Below are 11,385 nucleotides of genomic sequence, written 5' to 3'. Positions count from 1 at the left end.
CCAAATGTTTGTGATGATCAAGTCACACTGTGTTGCAGTCCATTAGCAGTGTGTTTAACCCAGAAAATGTACATTCTTGTAGCACTGCAAAGCAAAATAAGGTCCCTACTTTTTTCACTGAGAGAAAAGCTACGTGTCTAAAAGGGATTTGAGGGAGGCAGTTTATTCTTTACCTGGAGATATGGCCTTCATATCTTTGGGAAACTTGCGGCAGATGCTGTTATAATTAGTACAGATGTGATGGAGACACCAAGCTGATAGCTGCTTTGCGTTGTGGAACTGCAAAAAGAGAAGCAGAGAAGAAATGAGGAGTTACAGAGCTGAAAAAAATAGCATCACTATAAAAATATGGATTCCCCCTTTAGCAAAAATGAAAGTAATTCAGCGTCATTAATGAATTATAAATAATTTGTTATTTAAAGGACAGACCTGTGCAAGTTCAAGGTAAGCCAACACCTGCCCATCAATGTCAATTCCTTTCACTGCCAGTCGGAGAAGCTCATCCACAGCGTGCTGCTCTGAAAATGCATAAAAATGGAAACAATCATGTCAGTATTTCCCATTTGCATGCAGCACTTGCACATGGATATCTTTTCTCCCAGTCCTAAATTCTTAGTCTTTAAATCTGCACTAGATGCAAACAGAAGGCTATACGTAAAAATGTTACAGAGTCACTGATAAAAGGAGCAAAGTGCAAGTGATAAAACACTATCAAACGCATGTTCTGTCACATGAAGTGAGAACATGATATTTAAATGAGAGGACGTTCCTTCCTGTGCTCTCAATATGACAGAAAGGATCCCTACCGGTGAGGGCGACGAGACGTGGCAAACAGAGACGGTTGGCCAGAACGATTAGTTCCATGGGCTCCAGACCAGGACAAGGCGTCAGGAGGCCACAGTACAGGAACTCCAGCACCCCTCGCATACAGGCTGTACTGGTGTTAGGGATGGAGACCTGGAAATTTATCATATAAAGGGTAAACAGATCAAAAACAAGGCATGAGATATAAAAAATGCATTGCAGACATTCATTTTCATTAGATATATCCCAGCGGTCCCCAACCCCAGTACCGGTCCGTGAGTCGTTTGGTACCGGGCCGCGAGAGCTGAGGCTCAGGTGTGAAATGTATAGTTTTTAGGGTTTTTAATCGGTTTTCAGCGTTATTTTGTTATCGTTTTTATCGTTAACTCGGTTTTCCTGGGTCTTTTCACGTGTGTTATGAATAAATCTTCTTTTTTTCGGTACCGGTACTAGTTTTATTTTGTTGTATTTATCCGCGACACCTTAAAGGCCGGTCCGTGAAAATATTGTCGGGCATAAACCGGTCTGTGGCGCAAAAAAGGTTGGGGACCGCTGATATATCCTCACATGAGTGGTCCTTATGTCAAAAAACACTGCATATTTGTATGTGTCTTCTGAACTTACAATTTTTGTGTTACGACAAAAAAACATGTTGGCAAATTCTGACATGTGGATTGTAATGTTTAGTAAAGGGTAAGGTTTCAGTAATACCAATGAAAGCAGCGCTGTAGGTATCTGGAGGTAAAGGGCAGAGGACATACTGTTCGCATTCCCTTTGATCTTGGCTCAGATGAGGGCTCTATCTGGCTCGTGATGTAAGCAATAGGGCTAAATCCAGATAAACCCCACATACATACAACCGTGCAATGTGGTGCACAGGGAAAACACAAACCTAGCCTCAATGTGCAGACTAAGACACTGACACAGATGAGACAGACTGTGGCAGCGTTCGTCAAAGAGATATACTATGTAGTTCATCTCATTTAGCCACACTCTGTTCTAATGATAAAATAATCTATGACATTTTATCTACTAACTGTTATCAACAAGTTAAGCTAATAATGAGAAAAAATAGCACTCCAGATTCTCACACTTAAAAAGCAGCCTAAAAAACAAGATACTTTAGGCTAATGTTTATAGTTGGGATATGGAGTCTTTTTCTTAAGCTAATTCTTAAGTAAAATGTTCAGCCATATTGACACTGACGCTGCCATAACATCACTTAGACCTGACCATGCTCCTCCTCCACCACTTTTCGGTGGTAAACAAACACATAAAAGCAAAACATCTTAATTACTGCAAGGCTATAACCAGATCCACAAACTAGATGACCGTCTAAGCCTGGGAAGGACAGGAGGAAGGATTATGAGAGTGATAACCTGACCTCTTCAGGAGCACTCTGCCTCAGTGTACCCACTGAGGCACTCACCACCCTTCACTCCTATAGCCAATTAGGAGAATGTCAGCTTAGTGTGACCTGTCGTTATGATAAAAAAAGACACAACGTAGAGCTATGGGTGGCCTCCCAGCTGGATCAGGAAGAATTAATAGATGGACAAAGTCACAGGTTCCGAAAATGTATGAGTACGATCTGTCGGCTCTACTCTTGCCATCATAACTGTTCATTTGTAAGTTTAGTGAAATTTGCAATTACTTGCAAAGCTGCAATGACTAAAAATAAAAGTGCAAATGACACATTCAGGCATAATTTCAACCCTACTCTTCCTGTTATATACAAAAAGGTAGTCAGGAAAAAACAGCGTGCAGCATCACCATAAATGTGACAGAAAAGGGTTAAAAGGGAGAAATTTTTTTCTCACAGTTAAAAAAAAAGGAGTATGACAGAGCTGCAGAGGCTCTCACACTTGATAGACTAGTCTTTTCTCAACATGTAATACTCCACCAGGATACACACTCCCAGGGTGAACACAAAACCACAGACACACACCTAGTAAGTAATCCATGGGTGTACCATGACACAATCAGCGGTCTATCCACAGACACAGCAAACCACAAGAGGTGTCTTTTGACTTGTGCCTTTTGAACAGTACACAATAGAGAAAATTACACCCAGATCACCTTTGAATTCACAAAGAAAAGAAAATCCTTAATGTATGAAATCATTGTACCAATGTTATACTAAAACCAATGCCACAAAAAGTGATGGGGATTTTAAGCACATTTTTTTGTGAGACTCAACTTAATGCTGCTCTGCACAAGTCAAGAATAGCTGTGCAATCGCAGTGCAGCATGAACACCGAAATGTGTGAGCACAAAAATACAGAGAGGGAAGTGTGCCATGGGCATAAAAATAGAGAAACACATCTCTAATCACATGATGCTCTCCCACTTAGAGTTAGGGATTATTAATTTATATATATTTCACAAATATATAAAATACTTACTTCAAACTAATGTGATGGTAACATGATAAGGCTGTTTATTAGCAATGTATTGCCTGTATAAAATGTATCTAGTAGATGCTAATAAATGTGCATTGTGCATTACCTAAGTTTGAAATATAAGTTGTTTTTGGATAACGATAATGTATTATCACCAGATTAATCAGATTCTTTCTTGTCATATTCAGATTTTTAAATTCATTTTTATAAAAATATCACATCATGTTAATACGTATGTCAAATGTGCTCAATGTTCAGGACGATGTGACTAAAGCTAGATCATCTGCTGTTTTAGGGTTGAGCAGTTGTATTGTGTCATGCTCTTAAAGTTCTGCTTCTATTTAAAGACCAGTGTTTGGGGTTTTTAATAGTGTGGTTTAGCATTCACTTCATATGCGCAGCTCACAGGAAGTAAGACACATTAGAGCATGGTAACTTATGGTCTTGTAGCAAATTTGAAAGAAGCAACTTTAAAAGTCAGCAAGCAAAGCAAGAAGTGCACCATCCTGGTGAGATAAACAACAGCTTACAAATTAGGAGTAAAAAAACAACAACATGTATTTAAGATAAAGCAAATCAGCAAGCAAATAAAATAAAATAAAATAAAACAAAACAAAACAGCTGTTCATAAACAAAATTGCTGACAGCATCATTGTCCGGTCAGGCTTTGAATCTTTGTGTCCAGACCACCTGTCCTCTACGTGCTGCCAGCCTCATGCCATTAACATGAACTGTTTAGTGTAACCATAGACACCAGCAGCCCACCACCAGCAGCAAATACTGCGTCCCCTCACTGATCCCGATGTCCTGTTTTCACTAGTGAAAACAATAGCTGCAATGGTTGTTTTTGCACACAGACTCATGTGGTGTGTTCCAGAAAGAAATCCCATCCATCTGCATGTGCAAACAACAAAAAAAGCAATGCTTTTCTTGACCACAGCTTTATCTTTACCAATTGCTTCAGTTCCAGAAAACTTCCAGAACTTCCAGGGGATTGGGTAACCTAAACCTGCTGACCTTGAGAGTAACCATACCCAGTGGGATCTGGTTCAGCAACACTGTCCGAGGAGTATCAACTCAGTGACAGCCTTTAACTTCCTCTCTGGTTATGTCAGACACATCCTGCACCCAGTAACCTCCTGAAGCTAAACCTCGGGTGATTGCAGCATAAGAAGTCTGACTAAATTTTACTACCCAGAAAAATTTTATGAGAATTTCCCTGGGGCTCACATAACCAGAGAGGAAGTTAAAGGCTGTCACTGAGTTGATAGAAGATGAGAAGAGTTAGTGCAAAATGTGAGCCTTCAACCTATTGACACAACACGATACGCTGTGGTTCGCGTCAAACCACAAAAAACAGGAAGTCAGACTCAAAAAGTTCACGTCTGTGTCTTTGTATGACTGCATATTTGTTTTTATGTATACAGGCTATAGACATAAATAGCCAGCTCTAATATAATCAGTGCAAATCATTACATTTTATGGCAAATAATAATGCTTGTATATGAGTTGGGATAAGCCAAGCAGTACTCATGTGCAGGAAATTTGTGTATACGGAGGTGCGGACGTGTGAATTATTATGTAGGTCAATTCTCATGAGCCGTAAAGAGTTTCAACCACATCTACAAGTAAGTAAAAGGTTTGTAGGGCAATCTGATAGCATGGCTAAGATAGCATAATAAAGCTGGTTTTCAAAAGTTTCTAAAAAATAAAAGAAAAAGAAATATCTAATATAGCTCAAGTGTTCTTTGCATCTCTTTTCTAGAGAGCTTATCCATTTAAAGGTTGTTGGATCATATCTGCTACAAATGGGCTTTGGTACACACATAAATACCCTGTTATTATAAACATAAATTATTTAATATTAGTTAGGCTATTAGCCATAAACTGGCATTCACAACATTTCTAATCAATTTCATCTAAAAGGTTTTGGAACATTTCAAAGTGGCCTTAAAAACGTTTCTTGCTAGTTGTGAGTTACTACTGGGAATTTAGCAGGATTTAGGACACGGACACTCGATCCCTTCTCAAAACTTAAAGGTAACTCCATCCTCGACTTTTTCCCACTTTGTCTGAGCTCACCTCCTCAATGTAACTTTCCATGAAAGAGCCACGGAACATGGCCGCCATCCAGTCGCAGCTGGAGATAAGCAGGGGCTTGTGGCCTGGGAGACAACCATCATCCAGTCGGAACACCACATCTAAAACCGGGGCGGAAAAGAGCGTTCATCTCGTGGTATGCCACAGAAGCCCAAGCTACAGAGGGGGAAAGACGGACAAGGCAGACGCCCAGACACACACAAAGACACACGGAGACAGACAGGAGGCCAGACAGACACACACAAAGACACAGGTAGACAGACAGAGAGATAAATTGACGGGGGGACAGAACAGCTTTTGACATAGAGTAAGGGAAGGAGAGTAGATGCAAGGATCACAGAGAAAAATCCTGTGCAAACAAGAGCTTTGATAGAGGAAATGTTTAAGTGACATGAAAATACACTAGCTTCTCCACTGCGGTTCTTAACGTGCCACATGTTAAACTACACCTGTTTTTAATTGAACATTTAATAAGTCATGGGAACATTTCTGCAATTTTTAGATTATTGAAAACTTAGATCCACTAATGTTAATAACGAACACGACACAAACAGTATAGAAAGTAATGAAATTGAGCAAGGGTTTTTTTTTTTTTGTCAGAAATGTCAGATGTTCACCATTAGCTGGAAACACTGTGGCAACATGCATACACAACAGCTCAGGAGGGAGGGACGACAACACAACACAAATACAGGATACACATAACACCCAACACAAAACAATGTGAAGCAACGGTCAGTCATCAAAATGTTTTGACTGTGATTTTGAAAAACATATGAATGCATTTTGCATAGCAAGTACTACATGGAAAGAGAATGACCAAATGTAACACAGGGTGTACATTTTCAGAGAGTGAAAGAGAGTGCTGTTTCCTGTCTTCGTCACATGGTCTCCTCAACAACCTCTCGTAACCCTCATTCACTTCTCTTCCCCACACAGACACACGTATACCCAAACACAGACAGACACAAAAACACATACTGATGCATATATGGAAAGCATATACAGTACAAAAAGACCAGTGTTATTGAAAGCATCAAGCCAGTGAGCGGATGGCATTGTGGTTTACCAGCAAATGTCCCCTTATTGAGACACTCCTTGATGCGGTTGGCTCTGCGGACGTGGAAGGCCTTGGTGATCTCCTGGTTCATGAAGCTTTCTCTGTTCAAAACATTGGCCACCATCATTCGCAGGTCAAACACCTCAAGTAGCTCCGCGATGGTGGCGACCTGCATCAGATCTCCTCGACCCTCATCCAAACTGCCGGTGTATAGGTACTGAAGCACAGCCTAGAACAAAAACCAATCAGAGAGGTCAAATATACAGAGCTTTGGAAAGATGAAATCTTTGTTTGTTTCTTTGCTTCTTTTGATTATCAAAGGCTTTAGACTAAAATAATGGTGCAGAATATCTCACATATTCCGATCAATAAAATTATTTTCTCAGTAACAGTGTTTTAACTTTATCACCTTGAATGGCTCCTCCTGTATAAGTGCATCCATGGCTACCACAGTCATGAGTCGTGGGTGTCCAGTCACGGGATCATCTATGTGCTCCAAACAAACACTCAAGAACCCCCTTCCCCATCCTGAAAGTGCTCGCCCAGTCCCTAGTGCTCCCATGGAGTACTGGGCTCGAGAAGGAAGTGCATTATCACTCTGGGAAGTCCTCAAAGAGCCCTGCTGGCGCAGCTGGGGTTGATTCAGGCCTCTCACTCCTCCGTCAACCCCATCTTTATCAATATCTAGGCTCTTAGTACGTCCAGCTTGCTCCTTGGCTCCTCTCCGGCTCTGCTCGTCTTCCTCCCCGCTCTCCGATTTTTCCTTGCTCTCCTGTTCCTCCCCCCATGGCCCGGTACACGATCCACCGAGATCAAGGGTGAAGAGGTCATAGAACTTGGAGCAGGATGTAGCCAGATAGACTTTGTGTGCAAAAACTCGAGTAGTGCCACCTTGCAGAAGGAAAAGAACATCAGCACACAGTGGCTGACAGAAAAGGGAGTCGGGGCCCTCGCCGTCTGTTAGAGGCGGGTCTGGGATGCCCACTATGGGGCGTGGTGGCCGAGGAGGCAGGAATGGCGCCTGGAGGAGGGGCCTCTGGACCTTCTTCAGGTGCGACTTCCAGAACTGCAGATGTCGACGGGAGATAAGGGCAGCACGGATTGCATTGTCAAAAACATCTTTGACACCGAACTGGGCAACGATGCTGGTCTCATAGTAGGGAATACCAAGTTCTTTTGCCACCTCGTGGCCTCTCTCTGGAGGAAGGATATCTGTAGGTTTGATGGGTCTGTGAGTGAGAAAGACATAACAATCATAATGATGACAGCAGTCAGATAAAGAACCGCAAGCAATATAATTAGGTGCACAAAACAATGCTATAAGAAAGCGGTATTCATCTCAGTGCTAGTTTTAAGAACAGCTAACATGATGTCACTGATGACATCAGTGCAAGCCAATCTTTTTCAAAAGAGCAGAAAATTGACCGTTTTAACCGTTTTAACTTTTCTTCACAACACAAAGCAAAAACGCATTAAAATTGCCTCATTTATGGTGATTTAGTTCCTGCTGCTGATTAACCAGGCATGCACATCACATGCACATCTCACTGAAGCCACAGGGTCAAGGTTCCCTCTAAACCCGTCTGTTAATGCCTAATGTAAAATGCAACTCACTTGGCTAGTGGTCGGCGCGCCCGGTTAACAGCATCCAGGTCGGCGTAGCGCAGATCCAGCTGGCAACCAACCAGGATGATGGGCGTCCGGGGACAGAAGTGCTTGATCTCCGGGAACCACATGGTGCGGACGTGGCGCAGGGAATTGGGATTAGCCAGAGAGAAGCAAAGCACCACTACATCAGACCTAAAAGGGTGGCGAGAGCAGGGGTGAAAAGAATATCAGTGATCTCTCAAAAGGCAAAAAGAGAGGAGGGCTGATTTGTTATGTCATGAGCAGAAGATGCCAGTCATCAGAAGACATGTGGTCTTTGATGGCATCAAGGAGACAGAGATAAAAAAAGGAAATGAAAAGGATCGGTGCTGATTCAACGGACGTCTTGTCAAGTTTATGCTTAAAACATACATGTGTGGATGAAGCTTTTTTGAGCTGCTGCAAGGCACTGCAGGAGCATGGACGGTGCCAGTGAGAAAGCTGGGGTCAGAAGACGTGTGTGCACGAGTGGGTCTGTGTGTCTGTGATTCTGGGCCTCTGGGCTGCTGATTTGTCTGGCCTGCCCCTCTCTCTCTCTCCCTCTCTCCCGCTCTCTCTTACGTAAATCTCCATAAGCCCTTCAAGGCTACATGGACCACAAAGAGAAAGCTAAGAATAGATCAAAATACACACACACACACACACACACACACACACACACACACACACGCACACACGCACACACAACGGAATTTCATTTTCTCCTTTTCTGATGTGTTTGAGCAGGCAGACGGCAGCACTTACAGCTGTTCTCCAGAGTTGAAATTTCTGTGACATGTTGGTGCAGGCATTTCTCTTACTAGGTAATGTTTGACTGAGCTTCGTGCCAGCGGGATGGATCATTTAGTGCCTGTGCAATGCTGACGAGGCAAAAATGCTCAATTGCTAAATGATCTGCTCCTCACAACAGCGCAACAACACAGGACTTCTGATCCCAGCAGCACAAGACTACTAAAGACTTATGTAATTTGTGCACTAGATTAAGCATCGCTGATAACTTGAAGATAATTAAATATACATATGTTCCAGTTTTTGTCAGGCACACATTGTTCATCAGACAGTGGGAGAAAAGCCCATTAATGAATCTGAGAGGATCATTAAATGCCACTTAAACTTGTCTATTTCCTTTGGCAAAATACCTTTGCTCTAGAAAATATGACCCACTTTAATGAGCACACAAAGGCAGCACTGTAAGAAATCCAAATATACTCTGACTACTTGACTAAAACGTGAAAATCTTTTAACAGGAAGCATCCTTGAAGAAGAGGGACAAACAGCTTAATTTACAAGTAACACACAAAGGCAGCTAACCTGACGTCCCCTCTTCTTTAAAGGAAATGAAACCGAACTGCACTAAATCAACTGTGACATTTTCGGCAGTGCAGACACGGGTTCCATAGTCCTCTTTACTTTCACTACATAATCTCTGCAAAGCTTCCACTGGCAAGGATGTAATATACAATACTGAAGTATTACATCACTGCTCATGCTCTCTCTCTCTCTCATACACACACACAGGAACTCCCATTTGCACTTTGCACAAGGATCATTGCCACGGCTTAGGCTATTTGAGGTCATGTTATGTGTACATGCATCGGATCTCGTGGTTTGTTTGTATGTTTTTCCATTTAAGATCTAGGTCTTGCTGCGTGGTCAACTTTACTAAAGCAAGTGGCACCATATAAATGCAAACTGTAAAGTCTTTTTAATTTGTTCATAACAAGTTGTAGTGTCTTCATTAATGCTGTTGCTGGACTGACAGGCGATCCTATTAACACTACAAACATAATGTAGATTATGTAACTAATCTAGAATATAAAAATTGTCAGTACATAATGGCTTATGACGCATTCAAATATAAATGCATAAAAATTTGTTTTCTTTTTGGACACGTGATATATGGACCAACAGGTCATCCTTTATATGGATTATATTTTTCTCCTATCTGCATTTTGTGAAGACCTGCCCCAGTCTGCCTCTAAATGTACAAACAAAGTGGATTTGTATCACACTGGCAAATCATGCTGGAAGTGCTTCAATCTCTAACTTTTTGTTTTTTTAAATTTCTGAATCTCTGCTGAATGAAAAACTTTTTAACTTGACCTATTTTCACTCTGTTTATTTTCCCAAACTGAGTGTTCCTCTTCTAACAAGCCATGTGACAATCTGGGTATCATTTGACAATGTGATGTTTTGAGTTTTGATATCAACAAAAGGCTGGGTTAGGAGGTAGCAAAGTGTCAAGGGCACAACAGAGCCTTATGATGTAAATTCGGTTAAGGTAATGAGAGAGGAGGGGGAGGTGAGGTGAATCAGAGGAGCCTGAGGACAGGATGGAGAATAAAGCGCGGATCAGATGAATGGAATGGGAGAGAACGAGGATGAGTGGGAGGGGAGCCAGTGACACCGGGCACGGAAAAACAGCTGAGCTGGCGTTGTGTTTTTATCAGCTGACTGCAGGCTGACAAAGCATACAGGGCATGCAGACAGACACATGCACACACGCACGCACACACCAAAACATATACAAATAGAGGCATATCAATGTGCACATGTACAGACACTTTGGCCTAATTTGTATCATAGCAGCAAAACAAGAACAAAATGAACAAATGAACTACATGCTACTTGACAATAAACACACCTCAATAAACACCTCTCACTCAAACACACCTGACACAGGGACAAGGTGACCTGATACACAAAGTGCATACACCAGCCTAATCAGTGTGATCCCAGTGTTTTTTTTTAAATTAAATTACACTAAATTGCAAAACAGATCTAAAACAAATTCACATTTTCTGTCTTTTTCTTATTTAATGGTTCAGGTTTTAAAGCGTAAACCATCTGAATCTGGCCTGAGACATTCTAAAATAAGACAACTCGCCAAAGAATATCTTAAGGAAACTTTATTTTAACAAAACGAAGGCCAATGACCGCAATGACTCGGCACTTCTGTTTAACTTACCTTACGTATGACTGAGGGAGGGATCTGGGTTTGTTTGCTTTTCTTAAGGATCTTTTTTAAGGATCCACCCATTGTTGGTAAAACATACAGCAGAGTGCAATATAGAGTACAGCAGCCTTTTTAAGCATGGTTAAAATGTATCCTTTCTTTTTTTTATTGTTCAGTTTGATGTCGCTGGCCAACTTTTGCTCGGTGTGAATCGAATTTCTATCTGCTGAATTTTGCTTTGGCAATAAGTACTTTTGCATTTCATGCCAATGAAGCAGCTTTGATAGAGGCACGGGAAATAAGAGGATGTAGCGATGATCCAATCACATCTGAGGGAGGAGGGATGTAACAGCTTGAGAGCAGAGTTCAACTAAAAAAGCATGGCAGCTGGATTACACAAAAAGCAACTTTTGGGT

At 41.6% G+C, this 11,385-nt stretch overlaps 1 protein-coding gene across 9 annotated transcripts in view; it reads right to left on the bottom strand.

The window, feature by feature from the left end:
• Positions 1–11,385, bottom strand: part of rhobtb4 (Rho related BTB domain containing 4) — a 39,047-nt gene that overhangs the window by 5,616 nt on the left and 22,046 nt on the right. For all 9 annotated transcript variants that reach the window (XM_085367236.1, XM_085367235.1, XM_085367237.1 and 6 more), the window contains 7 exons: positions 7,981–8,166; positions 6,776–7,595; positions 6,376–6,595; positions 5,289–5,407; positions 807–957; positions 430–518; positions 174–279 (listed from right to left, as the gene is read on the bottom strand). In XM_085367236.1, coding sequence (XP_085223362.1) covers positions 174–279; positions 430–518; positions 807–957; positions 5,289–5,407; positions 6,376–6,595; positions 6,776–7,595; positions 7,981–8,166 — 1,691 coding nt within the window. The remainder of the gene's footprint in view (positions 1–173; positions 280–429; positions 519–806; positions 958–5,288; positions 5,408–6,375; positions 6,596–6,775; positions 7,596–7,980; positions 8,167–11,385) is intronic.

This window comes from Diplotaxodon limnothrissa, linkage group LG12 (genome assembly GCF_057381915.1).
Source record: "Diplotaxodon limnothrissa isolate DT_005_m linkage group LG12, D_limnothrissa_male_GT1.1, whole genome shotgun sequence".
NCBI classification, from domain to species: Eukaryota; Metazoa; Chordata; class Actinopteri; order Cichliformes; family Cichlidae; genus Diplotaxodon; species Diplotaxodon limnothrissa.
This window is presented reverse-complemented; position numbering and strand designations above follow the sequence as displayed.